General features: G+C 45.2%; 1 protein-coding gene across 6 annotated transcripts in view; it reads right to left on the reverse strand.

The window, feature by feature from the left end:
- SPTBN1 (spectrin beta, non-erythrocytic 1) overlaps positions 1–27,365 on the reverse strand; it is a 193,584-nt gene that overhangs the window by 48,482 nt on the left and 117,737 nt on the right. For all 6 annotated transcript variants that reach the window (XM_032877774.1, XM_032877775.1, XM_032877772.1 and 3 more), the window contains 10 exons: positions 23,482–23,633; positions 14,068–14,241; positions 10,215–10,306; positions 8,916–8,996; positions 8,411–8,526; positions 5,257–5,369; positions 4,271–4,458; positions 3,122–3,239; positions 1,809–1,967; positions 843–1,145 (listed from right to left, as the gene is read on the reverse strand). In XM_032877774.1, coding sequence (XP_032733665.1) covers positions 843–1,145; positions 1,809–1,967; positions 3,122–3,239; positions 4,271–4,458; positions 5,257–5,369; positions 8,411–8,526; positions 8,916–8,996; positions 10,215–10,306; positions 14,068–14,241; positions 23,482–23,633 — 1,496 coding nt within the window. The remainder of the gene's footprint in view (positions 1–842; positions 1,146–1,808; positions 1,968–3,121; positions 3,240–4,270; positions 4,459–5,256; positions 5,370–8,410; positions 8,527–8,915; positions 8,997–10,214; positions 10,307–14,067; positions 14,242–23,481; positions 23,634–27,365) is intronic.

A 27,365-nucleotide genomic window follows, 5' to 3' on the forward strand; every position in this document is an offset into this window, starting at 1 on the left:
TAAAGGGGGCTTCACTGCACTGTCTGCAAACTGCCCTGTTCTGTTCCAGCTTCGGAGCTAAACGCCTTCCAGCTGGGGGACTACTTGACATGGACGAGCATTCTAACGCCTGCAGCAGAGAACACAAACGGGCACAGGGATCTGGCACAATGGCAGGTCTCTTCCTGGGCAGAAGGAAAGCTTGGAAGTCTATGCTCAGGGCTCTTAATTAAGGAAGGGGAAGCACAAATTGGCATTGGCAGCCATTTCCAGCCAGTCCCATCCTATGCGTACACCTATTACCACACTTCACCCTCGCTGTAACCAAATGAGGGAGGTGGTTAGAGCGAGCCCAGATTAAAAACGAAGAAAGGAGGCTCAAGGAGACTGCACGGATCCAGCAACGACAATGTGAACACGGGTTCCCTGGTTCCCGATGCACACTCCACCCACACTGCCTACCCCTCTCCTCCCATCTGCCCACATTAAGCTTCCTGGGTTCCCCCGCTACGAGCCACTCACACACAGATCAATGACATGGAAAGCTGGTTCAATCCTCAAGAGCTAAAAACACAGAAAATCTTAATTTGATTGATTCCCTATGGTAGAACAGATCTAAATTAAATTTAAATCACTGTGGCAGATCTCTAGCTGTGGAACTGGTTTTCAATACAACTTTTTTACACCTTGTATCTCATTTAACTCCTGATCTAACAATCTTCCCACAGGTAATATGGCCCCCTTCGACTTTACAGAGTGGGCAGTTAGGGCACCCTGGATGCTGTGCAGTCAGCGGGGGGTGAGGGAGGAGGAAAGAGAGGTCCCACTGGATCAGCTCTGGCCTCCTATCACTCAAGTTCTACCTTCATTTCGTCCATCCAGTCCATAATGTAGAGCATTTCCTGGAATATCTTTTGCAACCCCAGGTTCATCTCGAGACGCTGTCTCCGGGCCTTGAGCAATTCCAGTAGGTACTCCCAGAGCCGGATGACATTGTCTTTCCTTGCTGTGATGCGCTTGATGTCATGGTAGTTCTCCGCCTCGAGCTCCCTGGCCACGGCGACCACAGCCTGCACACGCTCCTCGTATGCGGCAATGTCTGTCTCAATGGCCTCATGCTTTTTCGTGGCGGCCTCAACTGCAGGAAGGTCAAAACCAAAGTTGTCCTACAGAGAAATGGGGGGAAAAACACACACACACACACAAAATAAAAAAGCCATCCAACTGGAACAAAGAGACTTGAGTTTGAATCTCAACACAATCTATGGTGGTCCTAAAGCCACCCTGACTTGAGCCCCACCAGCTGCTGGTCTCTGCCTTCTGTAGGACACTTAAAACTCCTCGCTAGAGCTCAGATGCCCTCCCCAAGGCAAATCAGCAAGTACTCGTCTTATAGAGGGGTGCAAGCTTCTATCCAGCACCTTATACTTGTGTGACTGGAGCAGGTAACAGTTTATATGAACACAAGGAGAAGGGAAAGTCACTTTTTACTTCTTTCGTGACCAGTCCAACTGCCTTGGAGGATCAGATGGTCAAAGATGAAAGGTAAGAGAAACGTCTAAAATTACATAAATGTGAGCAGTTCACACTCACTCACTGGCTCTAAACAAACTCTGCTTGAGCTGCTTCCAAATTTATGAAAAGTCAGACAAACAGAAGACCAAGTACATCAGAAATGATAAACATCCTCTTCATGGGAAGTGAGCAAGAGGACTCGAGTTACTTCAGAACAGCGGGTGTTGATAAGCAGCTGTCCTATGGCCCTCAAGGATGGTCTATGTTTCTAGATGACCCGGGAGCGGGTCCCCGAATGAGGTCTAGAGCAGGACCTGAGACACCAGACGCTGGTTTTCGCTCAGCCAGGTCTCCCTCATAGCTGCCTTGCGGTCGAATCTGCGGGCGAGCTGTTCCAGTTTCTCCTGTCTGATGAGCTCGTTCCGCAGAGCCAGTTCTCGCTCATGTTCTGCTTTTTCCAGTCTTTCCCAGGCCTACAGAAGGAAAAAGGAACAGTTCTCTGCACTGCTCAATGAACTCTCCTTGGCTACAGTCAACAGCTAGGACTTCTCAGTAAGACCTGAGAACTCTGTCAACGGGACATCCCGTTTCCAACCCTCACTGACTCTTAAGCCTTGAGAAAAACCGTTTTCTCTCAGTTTAGGCTCATGGGAACACTCTCTCCTCTCTATATCTAAAAGTCCTGTGTTATATTTGGAAAACAAAACAGTGTAGATAAGGAGCAATATAACTAAATTATAAATCTCTTACTTTGGGAGGAAACAAAGTAATTACCTTCAACAGATCTGATCACATATAAAAGATAAATGATTTCTCAGAAAGAAATCATATTACAAACCTCTTATTCATCCCACCCTGAGCCACTTGTTTTTTTTTTAATTTTTAACATTTTATTTATTTAAGTAATCTTTATGCCCAATGTGGGGACCAAACTCATGACCCCAAGATTATGAGATGTACACTTTCACCAACTGAGCCAACCAGGCACCCCACCCCACCTTTTTTTTTTGAGCTACTTGTTTCTTAATTCACACACCTGACCATTTTGTTCAAAATCTTCACCAAATGTTCACAGTAAATTAATTTCTATGAAATATATCTTACATTTAAAAAATTCAACTTAAAATAATCTAATTGTGTAAAACTGACCACCGTTCTAGATTTTTCAAATTTCTATCTGGATACAATGGCCACTGTCAAATTCTATAATTACAGACAAAACAGACCAAAATGGAAACTGTTGGACAGCCTCTCTGAGAGAAACAGCCAAAATCCTAAGCCCCAATGTCTAGAGATTCCAGACACATGAAATAAGGTTTCAGGTTCTTCCTCCTGCAACTTAAAGATGCTACAGTCGACTGCCTCAGACAGATGAGAGTAATAAGGTAAAGAGAATAAGCCAAGACTGGTTTGATAAAATCTAACATTGCCTCCCAAAACTTTAATAGACCAACCCACCACAAGAATTTGCTTGACCCTCTGCAAAACCTGAGCCATTGCTGTCACTCCTCAGTTCAGCAGGCCAGGACCGACCCTTTCAGACTGCCCTCTTAGCAATCAAGACCTAGAACCTGAAGCTTACAGAGAAGGTCAAGGCCCCACACAGGGCCAGGTGGATCAGCTTTACCTTGTTAATGTCAGAGATGAGCTTGCCCTCCCGGGGCATGTAGACCTTCTGATTGTTGGCCCTCATCTTGCTCTGAATAGTAAAAAGCAGCACTTCCAAGTTCCCCTTCTCAGTAAACCTAAGTACAGGGGGGAAAAATATGTTTTTCTGTTCCTTCAAGGGCAAAAATTCATTTGCTTTTGGAGAAAAAAAACCTTTCACGCAGCCATACAATTTTAAAAGCCATTTATCTCTGGTCTGATTTATGTGGAACTCATTATGGAGAAAACACAGTGCATTAGTTTTTTTGGGTATTACAGACCGCAAAATGCACCCAACTGTGAATTCTGGTGGGGTTGGCTGGTTGCTGCCACTGATACTTATATTCGGGGGATCACAATACCGCGCTTTTACTAATCACTTCCTTCAAAGTTTAGACTATAGATCCTGGACAATGGACTTCATTCAAAGAGCACAGCTGAATATATTCAGCAAGAATCACTCCAAATGTCTTTCAATGGGTTTCAGAGACTGCAGGAAGGAATTCACAACTAAGCTGGGTTATAGAAAAAGGAGGAATGACTTTAGAACTCTAAGAAGGGATAAGGTCTATAATCCTTATTTGACAATTACAATTTTCAAAAACAAATCAAAAATCAATTCAGGGGATAGCAAAAACTGATCTGGACAGACAGACAGACACAAAACTATTTACTGTCTGCCTTTATTCAACATGTTGTAGTTACACACTTTGCTACAGATTTACCAGTGGGCCTGACAATGGGCTACTGTCTCAAGCCCACTGTGTCTTACAATAAACTATATACAGGTACTCAGCTACTTCTCTAAAATCCAAAGTGTAAGGAATTCTGAAACACATCGGGCATTAAGAGTTTGGGAAAAGGGGACCGGAGACCTGTACCACTTCTTAGGAGTCTCACGTATTAGTATCATGACACCAGCGGCACAAACTAATGGGAAGGGCTCACAGAAGGCGTGGTTTGTAATAGAGCTCAGCCACTCAGGGTCAGATGAAAAGGAGTAAGACAGGCCCCTGGCCCCTGGTAAGAGGCACTCATTAAGAGATGAGGTCAACGAAGTCAGAAACAGGAGTCTGACGCTGCCATCATCTCTCTCCCTCCGCGACTGGTAATGCAATCTGCATCTTACTTGGGTGGTTTCTCCACAGTGCGGTAAGTGTTGAAGGCCTGAAGCTGTTGTTGAACCCCAACCAGAGAATTGGCAAATTTGCGATTGTTGAGGATAATGATGGTTTGTTCAATCCACTCCAGAAGGTCAGAGGCAAGTGACTCATACTTTTCAATCATTTTTTCTGTTTCAATAGCATTGTCAAGCACCTGTAAACGAGAGTGAGAAAAACAGAACAGTAAGATCATATTGCCAAGTATGGGAAACAGGATTATAACCCTACAGGAGCACAGGCACACTTAATGACTGGCTCTGAAACAGTTCTAGGCTACTCTGGCCTAAGCATTTTTAAACTCGAGGAACTGTGTGTTAATAGGCACTCAGACTATAACTATTACTTGTGAGCAATGACAGCTTAACTATAATTGGTTTGGTAACCTCCCAACCCCCAGGCAAAGGGTTTAAGATTCTGAATGACTCCTGTGGCCTCAGCTCCAGAATTCCTAGAATAACAACAAGGGCTCTATGTTGCTTGGTCCTGTCCCATGAATGCCCATGAATTTCCCATTCTTGCTGCATTAAGAAGACAGTATCACCTGGTCTGAGGTATTCAGGAATATGTGGCAAGTGAACATCAGCCAAATGAAAACTAAAAAAGTACAATAGTGGGGCCTTTTCAACTGAGTAAGTAGGATTTCACGCCCGTGACATCAGCCAACTCATCAGATTTCCAACACCCCATCTTCTGGTAAGGTTGAGGGGAGGAGTGTCTCTGGGTCTGAGAAGCTCCTCCAATCTCTCCCTAAATACTGTAGCTGCTGCTCCTACTTCCTGTCACTCCTAGGCATGAAGAGGCTTCTGCCTACTTCCCTGCCTCTGGGGGTGCCCACCACAAACCGCTACCGGCTGAACTGATGAGCGCACAGGAGAAAAGGGGCTCGGTGGCGCTACATTAAGATGAGAACTTTAATCGTGTCGCACAACTTATAAAATTGGTGTGAACTCACCTTTCCAATTCGTTTTCCTTCAACAGCCAAGGCCTTCATCTTAGAGAAGTAGTGGTAATAGGTCACCACATAAGTGATAATGGACTTCTCATCAGGGTGGTCCACACTAATATCTGTAACCCAAAGAAGGTTTTGTTCAGTATTCTGCTCACAGCGCGACCACCCAGAACAACTGTTCAACACTGAAACAGGCCAGTGTTTATATTGGAGAGTTCTGCCATTGGTGTATTAATTGTAAGTCTGACGTGGATGAAACCATCTCATCGACTCTTTTATGATATGAATATTCGTAAATACCTTCTACCAATGCAACAAGACATAAAAGTATTAAGAGACATGATCCTTCCTCTCTAGGATCCCAAGCTACCAAGAAGAAAACTTCTAGAGAAAAATGAGGACTACGGTAAGAATTCAGGGAGAATTCTTAGCGATGTGACTACTTGCCGGACCAGTAGGCTTATCTCCCTGCCCATGTCCACTCCCAAACTGGGCTTGGGCTTCTTGAATCCTCCTATCTGCTGATGCCACCAGAACCACTTCCAGTCACTGAGTCTTTGGACATCCTTATCTTCTTGTTACCCGGTATTCAGTTGGTCACCAAATCTGAGTCCAGATGATTCTATCTATGGAATCTTTATTGTCACTCATGGTTCAGACTCTAATGGTTGAATAAGCAGACTTGAAGCAAGAGCTTCCTCACTGGCTTTCCCTACTACCCAATTCACTTTATGCACTGCCCCTGGTTGATCTTCCAGAAGCATGGCTGAGAACACACTTTCTCTGAGCTCAAAATTACTCAAAAGTGCCCTACAATCTACAAAAATAAAGTCTAAGCCCCTTAATCCTCTAGAATCTGCCTTAACTTTCCTTCCCTTCCTTCTAACCACTGAATACTTATCAGGCTCCCTGTAAGAGCCAACCACTGTTATGACACTTCTAATTCTATAGCCTACTATTTCTTCTCAGGCACAATCTGAGCCAACCTGGACTAGTCAACACTCCCCAAATACACTCGACAATTTCCAATACTCCTTCACTTTACTCACAATTTCTCTTTGCCAGGTACTATAATTTGCTTACACATATTTTCTTTGTTTTGTAAGACTACATCCCCAAGGGTAAGAAGCTTGTGTCTGGGTAAGCCCTGTGCTGTTCCACCTCTCAAATTGCTGGTGTGTTGTCTCGCGTAAGGAGGGTAGTCAGTCAGTATTCACTAAGGGAGGCAATGAATGTACCATGAAGATGCCAAGTGGTGGAGGTATGGCAATATTGGGTGACACTCTTGACTTGGGACAGAAAAGAGAATACACAGCATGACTCTTAACTGATAATCAGGTTCTTTTTTAGAATGCACTCACATGCGTGCCTTCTATCTTCCTGGCAGCCCTGTGTGAGGCAGGATTGTTTCTCTTAAAGATGAGAACACTGAGGCACAGGGCTGGAAAGCTCCCTGCCCAATGTCACCGAGGCAGCCTATGGCACTGGGGGCCAGAAGAGCAGCTACTCTTTCCACCTAGTAGTCCCTGTGGCCAACTCTGCTTCTGCTTGGCCCCACCCAACTATGCTCCAAAGAGAAGGAAATGGAGGACTCCCCCTTCCAAAGCTGATCCTGTATGCAATCTAATAAACATATAATGTTGACATAACCGGGAAGATGAGAGCAGACAAAAACCCTTGTGGTTTTGTAACCTGTCTGCAACTATATCTCAGCTGATGCTCTCTGGGCCACTGGGCAACTAACAATAGCTAAGGACAACTAATAACCAAGATCCAACCCACAGGGTAAGTGACATCAATGGCCTTTTTTTAGTTCCTTGTCTTGTGATCTGAGGAACATATATCCCCTTTTTCATACTGGGAAGGGATTAGAAAGATTAACTAATGAGCAAGTTATTTAAAAAAAAAAAAAAAGGTTATTTAGTACAAAGAGCTATGGCTGAGAAAGAATGTCTTCCCATAGTTAAAACAGGGGTAAAGACAGAAGATTAATCACACCCCAAGGAATTTTAGTTTTCTGTTTATATTAAGAAATCATTTAATGCGTTAGCACAAAGTTAATTTTATCTCAGCTTCCGGGATAGTGAACATATCAGTGAATCTAATGCACTGGAAAACAGCAAGCCTGCTTGGCAGCCTCATGACCTCGATCTGCCCTTGGGGAGTTGAACTTCCTGTTCTATATTTATAAGAACTTTAAACTTTCACTCACAGTTTTCTCTCTCTGGTATTTGCTCACAGCTATGAGCTGTGATCTACAAAGCTCCCGTACTACAAACAAATCCTCTTATATTTCAAATGCTTTTCAGAATAAGAAAAAGTACCTATGACAGCTCCGGCGAAAAGCCTGGAATTAGGACTTTGTTAAGTAAGGGAGCTATAAGCTGAGGGAATGCCCCACATAGGTCAGCTCCATGTCACCTGCAGTCAGGCTTTGGGGTCCTGCTGTAAGGACTCAGAGTCGATCCAGGCAGAGCTCAGATGCTGTGCCTCCAGGCAGTCAGCCCTAAGAAGGGACTGTGAGTCCCAATCCTCCTTCCACCCAAATGTTCCCATTTCCTGATGCACCTTCCTCACTTAAGCTCTTCTTACTCAAAGCAAACAGAGCACAGCCTCTACAAGCCCCTCACCCCAACGCCCTGGTCTGCACCCACCCATCCCAAGGCTGCCTGCCACCTTGGCATGAATGCCAGTCAATAAGCATTCACTGAGAGCCTATGGCAGGTTCCCTTCATTGAGAACAGCTGCTAAGAACTTTCAGTGACTGATGAATAACCTCCAAAAACTTTGACCTATAGGGCCCCGACCCACCTTTCCAGTGGTAGTTCCTATTATTACTTTAAACACCATTCCCAGTGAACTGTTAGTCCCCAAACACGCCTTCCTCATTCCTGGTTCTTCACCTCTGCTCAGGCAAGTGCCTCTGCCTAGCAAGCCCTAAACATTCCCAACATGTTTAAATCATACTTGACTTTCAAGGCCTTTTCAAATATAATCCTTTGCACAAATCCTCAAGTAATTCCCACACCAAAATTAAGCTCCTCTTGAGCAATTCCCAAAGCACACTACACAAATAAACTGACGGCAGATTTTCTATTAGCCCCTCACTACTAGAGATGCTGCTGGAAGTCCCACCTTACATCTCTCAAGTCCTTACCTTCCGGATCCAACAGTTTAGTGAGGCCAAGGTGCTGCTCTGCCAGGTTGAAGGCATTCTGCAGATTGTAGTGTGCATTGGATTTCTTTAGCTTGTCAAAATCTATCAGGTCAGGCCTATGCAGAATGAGAGCGGAACAGGATAAAAACCATGGCTTAAGAACACCATGTGACCAATGACACACCAGCATTACTCCAGAAATGGTAGAAACCACTTTACTGAGCAAAGTAAAACTCTGTAATATAAATCATCAAACAATGAAACCTGATTTTTGAATAAACACTTCAAAGTTTATTAAGAGAACTAAAGATAACGGACAAACTGATTTGTTTGGGAGAATTTACATATTCTCTCACATTTTCCTCACATGGAATGCAGGAATTCCCACCGTGGTGCAACATCTAAGGCAATGGATATGAGGGTCAAGAGTCACCCAGATGGGGGCAGAAGAATGTCAACATTCTACCCCAAAACCGTTAGTATGATTTCTAAGGAGGTGACTTACCGGTGTTTGTGTATCAGTGCGTTGAAGGCCATGCCATCCCTCCAGCTTGTGGTGAAATTGTGAATGTTGACGTTCGGGTACCTATAAAGACAAAGCATAACAGAGTTACCAAATAAAGACTGACAGTTTTGTGAAATGCAGTGTTCATGAAAAAGCTTGTCAGTACTGAAAAAATGTGAGGCAATGAGTATCAAAAGGACTATCAAGTCAGAGCAAATACTTCTTCGACTTTAGCTTTCTATTAAAAAAACAAAAACAAAAAAACCCACATCCATGTGGCTTTTCTTTCTTGGTAAGTCAATCAGACAAAAGATGTGAACTGAGTCTTAGATTTAAAACACCATGGTTACATAGGAAAAAGTGACCACAACCGAGACACCTCTGAGACTTCTTTGCCTCCACTGGCTTTCTCCTCTGCCAGCAAAGATACTAGGACCCCACAGTCACTGACATATGAATTCTGGGGAGAGAGGAAGCAGCTACGATTACCTGTTCATGAGACACTCAGCTTTCCTCCTTGTATCACTGAACTGAATAAAGTTTTATATACCAAGGATCTCCCTGAACAACTTCCCTCTGTTGGAGACCTACACTATTTACTTAGCTATTCAATACTGTTTACAGGCTTTGGATCTGTGGTTGATTCAAGGCTTATAACTACGTTGATTCCCTTATTAGGCATACCCACTTTATGAGTTTCATACTTTTCATTAACTGATCATGTCTATTACAGTTATAACTGTCCTCAAAGTAGTTCTAAGTAACTCTCTAGTTAACCGGGTAGAAAATCGGTTCTAAATACTAGACCCAACAATTTCAGTGAGTAACAGAACAGATCAGTTCTCTAAAAAAGTATTTTCATTAAGATTTCAAAGGAGGAATAAAGGGAAGGAAAGCCGAGACGGGTAATGTATAAAGACTACTCTTAAGTTGACTGCACAAAGCTTCCCCAAAGGAGCAAAAATTAAAAGCCAGAGAAAACCCACTTGCTTTTTAAAGTATCATGGATGTGATTCTTAAATAGGGTTTCAGGATTTTAAAATTCAAGATCCACTGTTCTCTGGAGCTGCCTTAATAAAGAGAGGGAAATGGACTGCGGAGCTGACAGGTCCCAAGCATCAGTCAGAACTCCTCCCATGCTGTGAGTGAGCGGAGATGTCAGCTACCTACTGCTTATAAGTTAACAAGACTTCTCCATGGAAGGAGTGGAGGAGATAGCTGTCAACACCTCAAAGAGATGACTGCAGCAGGGTTGTCCTGGGTGCAGTAGCCCCGGACCCCCGGGGAGTTCATACTTACCCAGCTGTCTTCATCTGGCACCACAACAGCAATGCATCCTTGGCAGACTTCTTCTCTTTGTTGTCTTCCGTCTCTACACTGATATCCTGGATCTAAGATTTACGAACAAGCATTAGATGAAGAGATGGGTCAGCTGCCCAAATAACAGCCACAGAAGAACTGATCTACACATACATGAAGAGTACACTTCAGGCCACAGCCCAGTTGTAAAGCCTATCTACTGTGCCATAGAAAACTGCTTTCCTCAAGGTTCACCTCACTGAAACAACAACCAGGTTTTCTACTTTGCAGACATAAGGAGGAAGTGAAGAATACTTAGCTGCACTACTTCCCAGGACCCACCCCCCCTTAGGGGTCACTTCTAAGCTCAAAAGAGCCCACCTTTCCAACTACAAGTGCTCACTGTAAACACCCTACACCTTGTCAGACCCCAGAAAAATCTTCGGTTCGTTTTTTTATAACCAAGTATTTTTCACACTAGGGTGCATGTCCCTCATTGATGAGGACAGTATATATATATATATATATTTTTTTTTTTTTTTTTTCTAAAAACTGACCCAAATTCCCAGAAAAAGCATGACCACGGTAGGCTTCCATGGTCTGTGCTATAGTCCCGATGTCTGTGGCTCCCCCGAACTCTCAGGTTGAAATCCTAACTCCCAAAGGTAATGGCATTGAGAGGGGAGGCCTAACAGAGTAGGATCCTCATGAACAGGACTAGTGCATTATAAAAATAAAGGCTTCAGAGAGATCCTTAGTATCCTCCACCACGTGAGGGCACACTGAGAAGTTTGCCATCCAGAATGGGCTCTCGCCAGCCCATGCTGGCTTGATCTCAGACTTAGCCTCCAGAACTGTGGGAGATGAATTTCTATTGTTTGTAAGCTACCCTGTCCATGGTGTTTTGTTACAGCAGCCGGGATGGACTAAGACAGTCTGCATTCATAAGCCACTCATGGAAAGCATGCAAGCAACATTATACAGAGCCGGGTCTACTGGCACCAACATCACACTGCCTGGGTCTAAGACCAGGCTCCACCACCTATTGTGTGTCTCCAGGCGAGCTCCTCAGCTTCCCACCTGAGGAACGGCCAACAGCAACAATGGCTATCTCACAGTGTTACTGTGCACTTGAACAAAGAAAGAATATGAAGTGCTGAGTTCATGACGAGGAACCCGTAAATGTTAACTCTGGCTTAGGGGTCACCCTACCAGTTATGTGATTTTAGACAAATGCTTTAAATACCCTTTTGTCTTTAGATTCTTACCTATTACACTATAATGTGGGACAGGGATTGGGGTAAATGGTGTTGGCCTAGAAGGCCACCTATCATCTTTTAGCTCTAGCTAGTCCAAACTTCCTTACCCTGGTCCGTCATGGAACTTCCCTACCCTGTTCCGTCATGGGTCTTCCCATTTAATCTAAAGACATGCCCCAGAATTCTTTTTGGGAAAGAGATAGAAAAAGGATGAAATATATAAATACAAGATTATAAAGGTAGAAACTTTCAACTGGGAAAAACCCTTAGAAATTGAAATAATTATAACTTCTAAAAAAAATTACCCCTTTTTAACTGTGCTAAGTATGTGAAGTGTGAGTCTGCATAAACTCTAAATTCTATTATTAGGATCATTAGTTCTTATGCTGAAAGTAACTGTGAAAGAACCTTATTCAAGAGGTAAGACACAGACTCATCAGGAAAGGCAGGTGGAATTCTACACATTAACCCCTGTCGACCTTCTCATGCTTCTGTGTGAAGAGGGGAATCTGTTTCCAGACTTGGTCATTTATACACAGTCTATCCTTCTGAAAGGATTTATACAAGGCAAGACTTTCCTTCCAGTTTCCCACAACATCCTTTATTCTCTCTTAAAAAGAGAGCAGAATGAAACCTAAATGTCACCATTAGTACTTAATGGATACTTCCTCCTATGCACACACAGGACAGGCCATGTCCTCAGAGCTCTAGACACGTGCACACGCACACTCACACGTGTGCACTGGAAATGTAAGACAAGGCTGTATATTCAGGAGCTGGAGGAAAGAGAAATCTCTTTGGAACGTGGAGAAGATTCACAAAGGAAGCAGACAGTGAGCTGGGCCTTGGCTGATGTAGAATCAGTACCTATCTGTGGAATGAGTAGGGATTTAATACAGCTGCTGGACGGAGGAAGCTAGGTCACGTAAGATACCAACACTGCAGGCCATGCAGTGACATCAGCAGCCTATGTTTCTTGCCTTAAAGGAAAGAGAAAGTACCTATCAGCATTTACAAGTTCAATTACAGAAAAAGGCAAGCTGTCAGGAAGCTAATTAGTCAATGACTCAACCCAATTCATGCTGAGAATCTTGGAAAGGGCTGCGTGTGCCAGCTCGCCAACATGGGCAATGACCTGGTGTGAAAAGAAGCCACCATCAGGATGCCTTTCCATGCTCTGATTACTACAGGCCAAAGGCAAGAGAAAGAGAACTTTTTACTTTACAAAACTGAGGGGAAGCTCAAGGAGGGTCCTACTAATGGTATTCACTCCATTTTCAAATCATTTGGGAACTGACAGACACCTACATAAGAATTCTGTTTGTAAAACAGAGTCACTGATTGTTATAATTAACTCCATTCATGATTTCATCTTCAATAGTGGTTCCCTCTTCAGAACTTCTTAACTGGAATCACTGGGACTGCCACCCAGGGATTCTGAATTACTAAAAAGCTTTCCCCAGGCCTCCAAGGACCTCCTGGCTTTGGAACCACATCCATTCAGGGAGTTTCTCAGGACAGCTCTGTTTCAGCTCCCACCCCTCCTCCCACCTACCCACCCAGAACACTGTTAACTAAAAACCCATTCCCCTGGGGAAATGGGAAAGAAAACGATTGGTTACAGGCTGACTTCAGAGTTTTACCAAGAATACAAAGAGCTAAAATTTGATTTCCGTTTCTGCCCTTTTTTGGTGAGACTTTTATTTAGCCATAAAAATCAATCAGACTTTATATCAAAGGGGTGGAACAGGAAGGAAAGGCACAGAGAACAGAGCCACCAGGAGACAGGACTGTTAGGACATTTGTTTGCAGAGTAACCTGACGCTTTGGTAAGAAGTGTTTCGTTTCCGGCATTTCAATTCTAATTGAAAAGCAGGAGCAGGAAGCACTGCCTGGAGAAAGAGCCGGTAACCAGGCCAGAGGTGCTCCACAGGGCTGAAGTTCTGAGCTCTCTCTTAAAGGGTCAGAAGCAAGCACTGCTGCCCTGACTGGTTCTGTAATCCTGGATAAGGCTCCTTCCTTTCCTCACTTTGAGGAAGACAGAATGACCTTGAGAGTACCTTCTGGCTGAGAGTACTTCTGTACTTAGAGCCTTCCCCTCGAGTATAACAAACCCATAAAATTGTCATCAATTCAAACAAGCATAAGGCTCTTGCACATTTCCCCTGAAAACTGCTTCCTCACATCCAAAAGAGAATGAGAAAGTGAAAATGGAGCCCCCCCCACCCCGTGTCATAATCCTCAACAGCTTCCCCTAAAAATACTCCTCCAGGATATGTGCTACAGTGCGGCAAAGTTCAGTCAGTCTAGTGCCAGCCACCTAGCACCAGTGACATCCTTGTTATCTTCGCTCCTGAAAGCCGAGGGGCAGACACCAGGCATTTAGAGCAGTGGGCAGGCTGCAGCCCAGAAACCCCCTTATCTGACAAGGGCGCGTTTCAGGGGCCAGCAAAACTAAGGGAAGATGTGGTAGCTGCCAAATGCCGACGGGGGCTGAATGGACACCCAGCTCCACACACCTGACTCTGGGATGCCATTTCACTAGCACGCCGTACCCAGGAAGAAGTGTGAATCCCGTGGCCACGTGCCCTTACCTGGAAGCGCAAGATGATGGTCCAGATGAGGCCGAGGGTCAGCCGGTGGTTCCCATCCACGATGTCATGGGAGCCCATATTCTCAAGATGGACTCTCTGCTCCTTCAGGAACTGAAGGGCCTTGTCCACATTCTCCAGACAGTGGATGCGCATTCTTCCCTTGGTGGGTTTAGGCTAGAATCGGGGGAGCAGAAGGCAGAAACAGACTATGTAACAGGGTGCAGACAGGCTGGGAGCTACTGCCCAGAGTTCCCATGGGCCCGTTCATGCAGCACTCTCCTTCCCACACCAAAACCTTCAAACACGTGTGTGCTCGCTCAGTACAAGGACAGTGTTTACCTAACATCCTTACCAGAGAAAAGTTTACTTAAGGGACAGGGATCCCTCTTCAGAGGTTTGTTCAGTCATGCAAGGGACACAGTTTATATATGAGCACAGAAGCTGGAAGGTTAGAGAGAAAGGAACCCAGTCTCCCTGAAGGATTCAGAGCCGCTGCTGCCACCCACACAGCTTTCTGCAGATGCATGGCAGAACACCCCTGAGACTTTCCTGACTGCTTGAAACATAAAAATAGGTTTGCTACTTGCAGGTCTGGGTTGTTTCCTAAGGCTGGCTCCAGATGAAAAGGGGACACACTACCAAATGAGAATTTCCAAGTGGCAGTTTCATGAGGGTGATGTGGAGGGCTGAGAGAAAGGGTGTGACTCACTGAGAAGAATAAAGGAAAAGGCAGTATGAGAGCAATGTAATTTGAATACCCCAATGTCTCTTCTTTTTACCCAGTTCTGTCCAACCCAAGAAGCTCTGGGAAGGTGAACATTTTGAATAAACAAAGCAAAAGATCAAGGCACACACACACACACAGGAAATTCTCCGTGCGTCTCCATCATCTACTGGGTCTAGAGCAAGCTCATGTCTCCACTGCCTGGCACTGGCCTTCCCTCCTTCTCATTTCCCAGCACAGCCCCTGCTAGCCTGGGCTGCACCTCAGGCTGATGATGCTTCCAGCTGTCCCAGGGCCTTTCCCTCTCATCTCTTTTCAATGACTGTGCACCTGACTAGGGAGACGGGACCACTGACATGTGCTGTTTCAAACCCAAACTGTCTTGGTGCCAAGGCCTGCAGAGCAATGAGGACAAGGCCATTCTACTAACTGTAGCACACGGTCCCCAAGTGTGCCTCGAAGGGGTAGCAAAGGTCATTTTCTAATGGAGGGTGAGAGAAACAGTGTGGATGGAATCAGGAGGGGCTACAGGGAGGAGGAAGGGAACAGGGAGTAGAGAAGGGGACTGTTGGTCTCTTACCAAGCTCCATCAGGTATAACCACTATTATTTCAGACTCGATCTTGAGAAACTCAATCATAAACGCACAAGACCTTCCAAGCCTCTATTCTCTCTCTACAGTATCTCAGAGGAACCTATGTTCCTTTCCACACCCATATGGGTACAAGGAGTGAATGGGCCAGGATGGTGATAAAGGTCCATTTCCCTGCAGGTTGATAGGTCTAATGCCACATCGCAGGGACCCCAGGGGATGCGACTGGCCATGCCAGATGAGCTATATGGATGGTTCACTGCAGACCCAGATGCAACTCAAGTCCCTGAAAAGCACCAACCACTGGAAATACCAGGGCATGAGACACAGGAAGGAAGTGTGGGTGGCGGGGAGTGGGGGGTGGAATTTAGACAAACCTCTTCAGGTAAATGATCAGACTCCTTCAAATTGGTTAAAAAACCAAACAAACCTCATGAACTTCTAAAAGGCAGGAAAAAAAAGGGACAGTTTCAGCAATCACTCCTCTTTTTTTTGCAATTCTCCCCCCTGTGCAATATGCTTCTGTTGGACAATTCAACGCAGAGGACAACAACTGTGCTGCTGAAATGCCTATATTCAAGTTACAATTTCACCACTTTGTAGCAAAGCAGAGCCTTACTTCTCAATTGTTTACCCATAAACTGGTAAGAATACCAATAATTATCTCAAAGGGCTGTTACATAAATGAAATGGTAAACTAATCATTATGGTGTTCTCAAACACACAAAATGTCTTGTCTCTCTACCAGCAAAGGCACAAGTCTTTTCCTCCCAACAATTCTACTTAAAACAGGAAAAGGTGGGCTCCCACCTCTCCCTGTGTTTAGATATAATACACCTCTCTGGAGAAAATAGGAAATATTTAGACTCTAGACACAAATTCCCCACTAAGAACCTGAGAAGTTGACATACTTCAATTGAAAGGCAAGCTCAAAACCAGGAGCAACCGTATCTCTAAACAGCGATGATGATAACACCACTCTTCTATTCTGACACCCCAAATTAAATTCTAGATTCGAATGAAAAGAAAAAGTGGTAGAGAAAAATGTGGCTGGGTGGTGTCCCGACGGAGGGGAAAGGATGTGAAAATACCCAAACCTCGACATTTGGGGCTTCTACACACAGTAAGAAGTCTGTGGTTCAAAGCATGTTAGGAAACAAGTCTGAGAAACATGATTTACAGACATTTTAAGTCTGATTACTGCGCTGTAGCTATTACTTCAAACTGGACAAAGTCGTGCACGGCAACAATGAGTACGTGCACCTATCACCTCACTCACTTTGCCGCCCTCTTGCTTCTCAAACCCTTCCCCACCTTCCATCTCTGTTGAAGCTCACTCATCAGCAGTGGCCCATTCCCGCCTTCTATGCCAAAGGAACAGACAAGACACGGTGAGGTTACATGACTCGCTGGTGGCACAGGAGGAGGGTGAGTAAGAACCAAGATGAAAACTCAAGAATACCAGCTGCCTAGTCTCCTGTTGGGTTTGCCCTCAGCACTTCTATCCTGTTCTGGGGCACAAGAGCTGGGCAAGGGGGCGATGATGACAGGAAATTAATTTTAGGAAGTATGAGTGATCTCACAGAGCTATACCTTGAAACACACTGGTCGTTAAAATGGCAGAGTCCCCAAATCTGAACATTCTTGGCTGCCCTGACTGCCCTCACCTTTGTGAGGGTGCTTGATGATGGTCATCACATTCGGTCCTCACAGAAAGACTGTCAAGTAACTGCCACTTCACTGAGCAGACACTGTTGGATGGACAGGAATAATCCACGCTGCTAGTCCCTGCGTGGCCGGCACGGACTCCAGAGCTCACGCTCTTCCCGCTACAGCAAGAACCAAGAGTGGTGCACATTTCCACATGAAAGGAAACAGACTTAGTTCCACCTGGCAGATAGTTTTCTTCTTCTTTTTTTGTTTTTTTTAGTGCTATTTTTATATTACTAAACTTCCATCCTCTTAAAAGGAAAAGAGAGTTAACAATGGAGAAAACTAAACACAATGGAACTAGGGGGAGGGGTGCAGTCCTCAGTAATAAACACTTTCTCGGGGCGACGCCCCAAGAGCAGCTGATTCTGCCAAGAAAAGGAGCATTTCCTGTCCTGCCTCCATTGATTACTGTCAAATTTCCACTGTGATGCTGGTGCATCCCCACCAAAACATGAGCCTTTCTGTCCTGGAGTTCCCATCCGATGGGGCAGTCTGAAATGCATTCACATGGAGAGACGCTCGATCCCAGACCCACGTGGGACACAGAAATGAGCGGCAGCTGTGGTAGCAGCAGCAGAACCGCTCCTCTGAGGAAATGCCCATTTTTACAAATCCCCCTTTAAATCATTTTAACAAACTTCCCTGCTCTTGCAAGCACTTTTCCTGTTTCCCTTCCCAAGGTCCCTTCTGGTCCCAAATCTTTATCAAGCGCAGCTCTATCCTAGGCCTCACCCCAGACCCATCTATTTTCAGATTTTAAAGAAGGAATGGAAATCACAGAGCTAAAGAACCACCTCTAGCTCCTGACAACATGATTCCAATGGCTTATTAGAACAACTTGTCTGAGCCCTGCCTCTGAGAAGCAGTGTGGCCTTGGGCAAATGCGCCTGAGTAGATTCAGTGCCTTTAGAAAGCAACAAAGAACTGGATGGTTCTCGGTCCACCATTCTGCCTCCACTGCCTGCCCGTCCTTGAGTCTGAGTCTCCTCTCCCCTGCAGGGTGTCAGGATATGCAGAACTACAGAGTAATCACAATGACAGGGCTTCTGTCAGAGCTTAGAGACAGCAAAGAGAACACAGATGCTGCCTAGAGCAATCTGGCCTCCCTGAATAAAGAAGGAAGACACAGGGAGGATGTCTGGCAGGGTATTTTGGTAGGCCCCCTGGGGGCTGGGCCACACTGTTCCACCCTGGAACCCTCACTCCCTCAGATTTTCTTTATGTGTGTCCCAAGTCACCTTGAAGCCACCTGGAGCAAGAGCTCTCCAAGGGTTGCTGGGTGACAGAGTACCAGCCCTGGGAAGCGGGAGAGGCTGACTCTAGGACTCTACCTGCTATGCACTAGCTGGATGGCCCAGCTGGCCACTTACTCTGACTCTCAGTACTTATGAAATGAATGGATCTAACTTAGTGGTCACCAAAGTCACTTCCAGCTATAAAATACAATGGATGTGTTGGAGAGCAGAAGGCTTACTAACGTGCAAGGTGAATTCTCACATGCCCACTGATTCCTTGCTCTGTTAAAGAGGAAATGGGAGGAAAGAAACTAACTGGTCTTCACATACCAATGTGACAGACACTTGCTTATCTTTACCTTTTAATCAAAAATAGTTTGAACACACACACACACACACACACACACACACACACACTTACATGGCTCTACTTAATTCAGATGGTAGGATGAGAAGCACTAATTTCAAAATCTCCTCTAGTACAATACATAGCCAAACTCACTTCACACTAAGTCCCCAGTCAAGTTTTGATTGTTAATGAGTATAAACAATCCTTGTCCAATTAAAATTAAATAGTAGCACACTGTGCTCCACTAGGTCCTGCCTGTTTCCTTCACTGGCTGGGACCTCTCCCAATAAATATTTTCCTTCAGCAGGGCTCAGCAGGAAAGGAGGGCACCAACAAACAGGAGAGTGGACTGGAGTCCAGGTTCTATGACTTACTAGTGACACTGGCCCTGGGCAAGATCCTGGTCACCTCCGCCTATTTCTTCCATAAAGTCTAACTGTCCACCTCATTAGACTGTGCGAACTCAGTGAGATTGTGGACGTGACAGTATATGCTAAAAAGCAAGACATGCTCAAGTTATCATCATCACTCTTTCCCCAAATCCTCCAATTTAGCTGGGATACTTTCCTACCCCAGTTCCTTCCTGACAGCCACCACCAAATGTGCTCCTCACTCTCCCTCAGAGCAGACGTCTGACCCTTATTCTCTCCACCATCCACACCTGAACACCTCCGTCTTGGATCCTGCTGAAACCCCACCCACTTGCCATCCAGAAGGCTTATTGCCCCTTCTGAACTCTAGGGCTTTGGGACCATTCACTTGGTACTTGATCGTGCATATCTATCCCCATTAATTCACTTTCTGCATTTAAATTTGACTGCAATTTAATGGGGGGGAGGGTGTTCTTCTATGGCTGGTTGTTCAAAACAAAAGAAAATTCTCCCAAACAAATGATATGACAAACAACAGGTAGACTCTGTGGCCAGTTCACAAAACCCCATTTCAACAACAATACATGCCGGTATGACTCTCCTAACAAAGGCTTTATGTAAAACTCCCCCAGGGCAGTTCAAAATGGGATTTAAGGCTTAACAAATCTCTTGGTAAATCTATCTTCCCCACCTAGCTCGGCCTGTTTTGGCATTAATAGTAGCAAAGAAAAGAAAAATCCTGTTGTTGATTTCTCTTCTTTGATGCTGATTACCAGAGCAAGACAGAATATCAGGAAAACAATAGGCAAGCAAAAACCAGTGCCATCTGCATTGGAAATGGCAGGAGCTGGGCGGAAGGGCAGAGGTGTTCAGAAAACCCTGTCTTCTCTGGGTCAGAGGTGAGTGCTCTGGGGGGAGGATAGAGTATTCAGAAAACCTTGTCCTCTCTGGGTCAGAGGTGAGTGCTCTATCTGGCAGGAACAAGGCAGAATACTGGGCTTACTTAGAACCAGTCTTCACTTCTGAGGCCCATAAAGGAAAGGGGGCAGGCACAGGCAAGCCTCAAACCTGGGTTGTGACCTGTGGGCTCCACCTCACCCCCAAAGTCCAAGCCAATATTATTCCCAAGGCCCTGGGATCTGGGACCAATGATGAAGTGACTGACACAAGTTCTGTGGTCATAGCTTTGATCTGCTCAGTTGACATGGAAGTCAAGGGTGGAAGTCAAGGGTGGGTCTATATTTTTTAAGGGAATTTTAAAGCAGCACCTTTTATGAAGAATTACAGTCCATTGTAATTTTGGAGGAAGATATGGGGGAAAAAAATGGTTTTTTTAGTCAACAACCCAGCCCACCCAAGTACGAGAAAAGCTTCCTGGCTCAGCCTCAAAGTTTCCTCATTGCTCCACAGACTGAGATAACCTAAAGCAAAGAGAGGGACATCTCCAGACACAGATCCTATCCAAGCCAGGACCACAGAAGGGGATTTCTGCCTTCTGACGTTCCCAGTACAGCAGAATCGAGTGTCCTGATAACCCAAATGCCTACTTAAAACGTGTTCAAATGTAACTCAAATTCTACCAAGATGGGAATGGGGTTAGGGTGGAATTGTTTGGGTCATTAAGATAATGTTTCTTTGAACTTCATAAAAATCAGACAAATTTCCTCCTCTGTAAAAAAAGGATTACCCGACTCCAAGAATTTATTAATAAAGTAAACAGATATTCTAGTTCTTCAGACATTCATCTGTTATATACTGCCTAGCTGATGGCAAGGCATGGGGCTAAAATACTGAGACACAGGTCCAGACGGAAGGCAAATGTTTATGTCACACAGGGTCTGGGATCACGGTGCAGAAAGTCCAGAACTAACCGAATGCTATCCGACCATAAGCATTTAGCTGTGGACAAGAATTTACCCAGGCCTGGAAGCTCTAACCGCCTCATTAGTTTCATACTCTGAATATGCAAGGATCCTTTGGGATAAGCCCTCAGGGAGGTCATCTCCTACAGGGATGGTCTCTAACTGGAGTTGCCACAGCCTCCACTGCCAACAGCAGAGAACAGTTTGTGTCCCCTCCAGAAAGTTCCATGAACCAAATAAACCACAGGGCTAAAGGGGCTGAAAATCTTCAGTCTGAATGAATAAGAGCTTTAGGTCACTATCTATGGTATCCTTATTTTTGGAATAAGAACATTAATCAGACTGCCTATAATCAGGGTTCGCTATGAGGAATGAATAATGAAGGTAAGGCACCTGGGGGTTCACAAAGTAGTATGTCATTGCTAAACACAATTTCTGGCACTCACTGCCTAAGAGGTTGGAGATGGCACCCATTCCTATGTTCCTCTCCACCCTACTCTTCTAGGTCTCTGGGTGCCTTAAAATTTTTTAAAAAATATCTATATATATATTTTTAAAGAACAAATAAAGCAAGGAGTGGGAGGGATCTGCACATGACTAAGAATTATGCTTTGCTAGTTGCTTTCTTTTCCCTTACTAAAGTTTTTGTTACCCTGTTCAGAATAAAGGCAATGGGGCTGATCCCACTTGTTATGTGGACGTTATCAAGACACAATCTTCTTCATATTAAAGAATTATGGACCTTCAAAGGTGAACACTTTGCTCCCTACAGCCTGGAACACTGGACCCTACTGGAACCAAAATAAATGTTCAAAGTAATTTCTAACCACATGACATTTAAATGATTTTTTTCAGTCATTTTCAAAAACAAGCAAAATAAAATCAATAAATAATCACACTAGACTAAACGTTTAAGAAGAAAAAAAGGAGTTGAGAGGTATGGGGAAAAGTCTGCTTATAAAAATTTAATTTAGGGGCACTTGGTTGGCTCAGTCGGTAGAGCATGCAACTGAATCTTGGGGTTGTATGTTCGAGTCCCACATTGGGTGTAGAGAATACTTAAAAAATAAAATTTTAAAAACAAAACAAACAAAAAAAACCCTAAAAATTAAATTTAAAGGTACATATCACAATAATTTTACCCTAGGTTCTCACATAAGACACACTTCAAAAAAAAAAAAAAATCAAAATGCAATAAATGACAGGATCCTGGGATTGAGCCTCACATCGGGCTCGATGCTGAGCAGAGAGCCTGCTTCCTCTTCTCTCTCTCTGCCTGCCTCTCTGCCTACTTGTGTTCTCTGTTTGCCAAATAAATAAATAAAATCTTAAAAAACAAAACAAAAAAAAACTACCTTCAGGGAAGCCACCATGGTCTTGGAAATCAGCCTCCTTTACTTTTTGAGTTTGTTTAGCTTGACCCAAAACTCTCAAAGAGGATGAGGTAATAAGACCTGCATGCTTGGGGAACCATGAGCAGAGACAAAACTTACTACAGATGAGATGGGGCCTCACCAACTTTTATAGGACTCTGTTCTTGAACAGAGGGGCAGGGAGGGAGAAAACTCTGTTTTCACCCAGGGTCAAGAGGCAGTTCTACTGGTTGGCTGCTAACAGGGCAGCCCCTTGCCTGTGGTCGGAGGTGTGTCGGTCTGTCTGCATACAGACCCGTGGGGCTGTCGAGCTACAGGGTGGAGCTCAAGTTAAAAATAAGGCTTTCTGGCAGTCCTGCCAACTAGCGGCGTCATAGTTTCCCAGTGATATCACTACAGATGTGAGGCTCTATCCCTAGGTGTCACCGTTTGGCTCAGTCCCACTACCACCTACGGAACTACATATGCTCTGGTACAATTTAGCACCTATTTTCAAATCAAGACCAGACAAAACCTGTTGGGTCAGTTACAGGGACTGCTTTAAGGTTCATATACAAAAGTCACATCCGAGACAGCCGCAACAGCTCTGGGAAACAGAATGGGGACAGAACTTTCAGTGTAGGCTGGCAATTCCACTGCCCAAAACAACACAGTGAACTGATCAGAAGCTCTGTGTTTCCAAGGAGAGGACAAAACAGCAGCCTCTTCCTCCATCCCCAAAATTAAAAGTATGCAAGGAAGAAGGCAAAAAACACCAGAGACTACTGAATTCAATTCTTGCCACCTTGTAACGGCAGCTCAGATTTTCCAGAGAACCTTTAAGAAACAGATTTAAAATTATTCCATGACCTCGTGGGAGAGAGATTCATCTTGGAGCCAGTGCCTGAGTCTGGCCCTTCAATTTCCAGCACTGGGCCCTGTTTAACAGGGGACACCAGCCAAGATCTTTCAGACCAAGGGTAGTAACTTCACCAATTACCAGAACGAGGCTGTTTAATTACAGTTCAAGAATATCACCTAGACTCACAACGGTACACAGGAGCTTTTTCCAACATGCTCATCTCACTTATCAAGATTATCCTTCTCAAAAACATCAATCATTAATTGCAAAATTCATCAGGAAGAAGCCCACACTTGATTTTTCAAAAACATTCTCTGACCTGTGGTGCAAGTCACTTAGAAACAGTCCCACTTACCAGCCTCTCTCCGGAGAGGACTTCCAGCAGCTTGATGAGCATCCGTCCATCTCGAAGGTCAGTGTACAGGTCTGTGATCCGGCAGGACACTCGGGCCAGGTGGGAATTGACCCACTTGGTGAAGGTCTTCTTCTGCACGGCTTCGCGTTCATCTGCAAGCAGAAGAGAGCTCCCTTTACCATCAGCTACAGCACGGTGGCAGCAGCTATGTGCTAGCGGGGTCACAAGACCCCAAAAGAAGAACAGGAAAACTACACGCTAATGAGACTTCAACTTAGCTCCTCTTAACTATGATCAACTCTTCAGGAATATTGGAACCATAGAACCCTTGAACACATCCGAGCCCCTAGACGTACCACCAGCAGAATATCCTTGCTCTCATCCATTCCATTTTCTTTGCTCTTTGATGAAGAGGCCAGAGGATACAGTAGATCACAGGGGAGGCCTGTGCAGCCCTGCCCAGCAGCCTAATGTTTTGTAAAGTTTCTAATGTATACGTTGCAGCTATGATCATTCCTCCAAAAGGCATGTGTTAGGGAAGTACACAGTATATGGAGGGATGCGGGGTAGAAAAGCTAAGGAGACAGTAGGAAATTGCTTCCCTCATGTACAAAGGATTAGAAGATGGATTCACTCATGACTTCGATTTGTTTTTTCCACCCCCCAAGATTTTATTTATTTATTTATTTATTTGCCAGAGACATAGCGAGAATAGAGAACATCATCGGGGAGACTGGGAGAGGGAGAAGCAGGCTTCCCGCCAAGCAGGGAGCCTGACGCAGGGCTCTATCCCAGAACCCCGGGATCACTACCCAAGCTTAAGGCAGATGCTTAACAACTGAGACACCGAGGCGCCTCATGACATGATTTGTAATGACACTCTTACCTGCCAAGTCCCATGCCCCCATGAACAACAGAGAAAATGGCAGGCAACACGGTGAGATGCAAAGAGATCCGGCTGGGCACTGGGAGAGCAGAGCCTGGTCCCAAGGTTTTGCCAAAAATGTGCTGAAATACTGGGTTCAGGGTCCCCTTCCACAAGATGGGTGGATAGCTATGATCTCCAAACTTTAACCATTCACTGAAAAGGCAACTGATAGCTTATGGTCTAAAGTATGGTAGTAGAATAACGAAGTCATCCAGGAAACAGTAGTTTTTCAAGCATCAGTGATCAAGTTCTGTCCAATTCAAAGCCTAAAACTCTAGACAGATCTGCCCAGAAGTGGCTTTTCACATCCACACAAAGAGGCTTACAAACTTCTTGCCTCTGAAGAATGTTCTAAATGCAGGCTGCTGAAACCTTCAACAGGGACACACAGAATGTACCCCCTGTACTCATTCGTACTCACTCACTGTTTTCTACAGATACACCCTTTGTCAGCTATTCACCCCACTTCTGGTTCTTTAGCATGAATGGGTGCCAAAAGACCCTTCAAGATCTATTCCTTCCAGTGTTAAGCCCAAACCCACCAAAGCTTATGCATTAATCTATAAAAAAAGAAAGCAGATCCCCAAAATTTTTTGTGTTTCACCACTACTAGGTGACAACTCAAAAGCAACCTTTGCTTACAGGCATGTACTGGTGGCCCAGGGGTACCAGGCTCCCAGGTGGGCCAGAGCATCCTGGGAGGTCTCCCTGGAAGGCTTTGAGGAAGCCTCCAGCTACCCCAGCACAGGGAGGGAGCCAGGCAGAGCCCACAGCAGGTGAGCCTGTACTGTGGAGAGCCTGGCAGGTGAGGCAGCTGGCCACCTGCTGCGGTGAGCTCAGCCTTTCTCTAAATGAATAGTCTGTCCAGCGGAAAAGAGGGCCATCCCCTGGGACAAAGGCCAACCCAAAACAGACAAAGGATCAGAAAGGGCAGGACTGAGGGAACGAGAAATAGGTAGTAAGGGGCACAGTGTGGATGAAAAAGAAGCTGTACCAGTAACATCATGAGAAGTCACAGAGAGATGATCACGTGCATTATTAATCACACAATCATCATGATGGACGGCAACTTCATGACACTGACACAAGGAGCTGCATTTTTTGGCTGAAAGTTGGGTGTTTTGAAAGAGGAGGTCCAGAACACAATACAAAGATATTAAGCTTCTCCTAAGTACACTTCACAGACGGCAAGTAACTCCTGGTTCAGATGTATTTAGGGTCAACTAATTTTTTTAAATACATTTTATGTGCTACACTGGAGTTGGAAATGTCTTTAATAAAGCCCTTGATGAGTATCAAGGCTTTTATTAAAGGGTTTGGGCTCAAAGTCACTACCACACCCAGCCTATCAAGGGAACAAGATCAAAACAAAAACCTGCTTGGATTATGGTATTTCTGAATATACAAGCACAAAAGGTGTTCCTCAGCCAACTGTCACTCCTTTGGGTGAATCTCACATTAAAGAAACACTCCTGGCTTCTTTTAGGTTCTGAATCAACAGGCTCCTTTATGAGGGGATTCCAGAGACCTGCTTCCAAAGACAGTAAGTGCACCCCCCCAGCACCCAGTTCTGAGAGTTACAGCCCAGCCCTGACTCTCCTCCCCCAGGAGGAGGCAGAGAGGCCACAGGCAGAGCAGAGCACTGAGGGGAAATAAAACTGTTCCACACAGCCTGGGGATCTCTGTGAAGAGGGCTCCTCAGGTCCCCAGAAACTCCAGGAAGAAGGGAGAGAAGAACCTGAACAAAAATAAAAGGAGGCAACAAGAGCTTGCTTTCTTGTCCTTACTCCTGCTTTCTTTTATGTTCCCCACATAGCCTATGAGCAGACCCCAGGTCATGTAAGCGTGCCAGGGAAGTCACATAAGACCCAAGTTCTTCCAGCTCACACCACGCACTGGAAAAGGCAAGGAAGATTCCATCCAGGGACCGGACCAGAACCAACACTCTCATGGCACACTAGGGGCAGGAAATGGGCTCAGCAGTGACACACAAAGTCCAGTCAACTTAGTGTGTCCTCTTACAATGGATAGCTTGGTGAAAAACATTTCTGAGGCCTGAATGAGGGAAAGGGAGAGAAAAAAAAAATCTACCCAGCAGCCTAGCTGAGGATGAGGCGGCATGTCCTTGGGGACTCTGTCCTTTGTTCCACCCTTCCTGGGAAGGCACAATGACATCACCCCTGCCCTCACAACCAGACGCCTGCCTGAGAAGGAGCAGGAGGCCGTTGGCACAGACGATGGAAGACAGTCCAGAGGCATGTTTCCAAGCCCGAGCTGCTGTCACTGTGCCAGAACTGTGTAAGGACGTGGTGGGAGGGGTCAAGAAAGGAGAGCCCACTTCCAGTTCTACCCGTATGAGGCAAATCTGATTAACAAGAAATGGGAGCCCTTACAAATTCCATACCGATTTGGTTATTTATTTGTTTTGAAAAAAGAGTTTATTTATTTGACAGACATCACAAGTAGGGAGAGAGACAGGCAGAGAGAGAGAGAGAGGGAAGCAGGCTCCTTGCCGAGCAGAGAGCCCGATGTGGGGCTCAATCCCAGGACCCGGGGCCCATGACCTGCGCCAAAGGCAGAGCCACACAGGTGCCCCTGATTTGGTTATTTAGGCCAGTGGTTCTCACCTCCCCTCAGGACATGCAGCAGTCTGGTGACATTTTTGACTGTCGTGCCTGGGGGGGGATGGGTGCTACATTGGCATCTAGTGCGTAGAGGCCAGGGACCTGGTAAACATCCCTACAGTGCACGGACAGCCCCCACAAGGAATTATCTAGCTCAAAATGTCAGTGGTGCCCAGGCTGGGAAATCCTGGTATAGACATTCTGGGCTTCCACCAAAAGGAACTGGCATCCGTGGTGTCTCAAACTGCACTTCCCAGAGAGAGAGAGAGACACGCATGAGTTGGGGGTATTGTTCATTCATTACTCTCTTAGCTCACATCCAAGGCTTTGGG

Source organism: Lontra canadensis, unplaced genomic scaffold (genome assembly GCF_010015895.1).
Source record: "Lontra canadensis isolate GAN:19392208 unplaced genomic scaffold, GSC_riverotter_1.0 scaffold61, whole genome shotgun sequence".
Lineage (NCBI taxonomy): Eukaryota > Metazoa > Chordata > Mammalia > Carnivora > Mustelidae > Lontra > Lontra canadensis.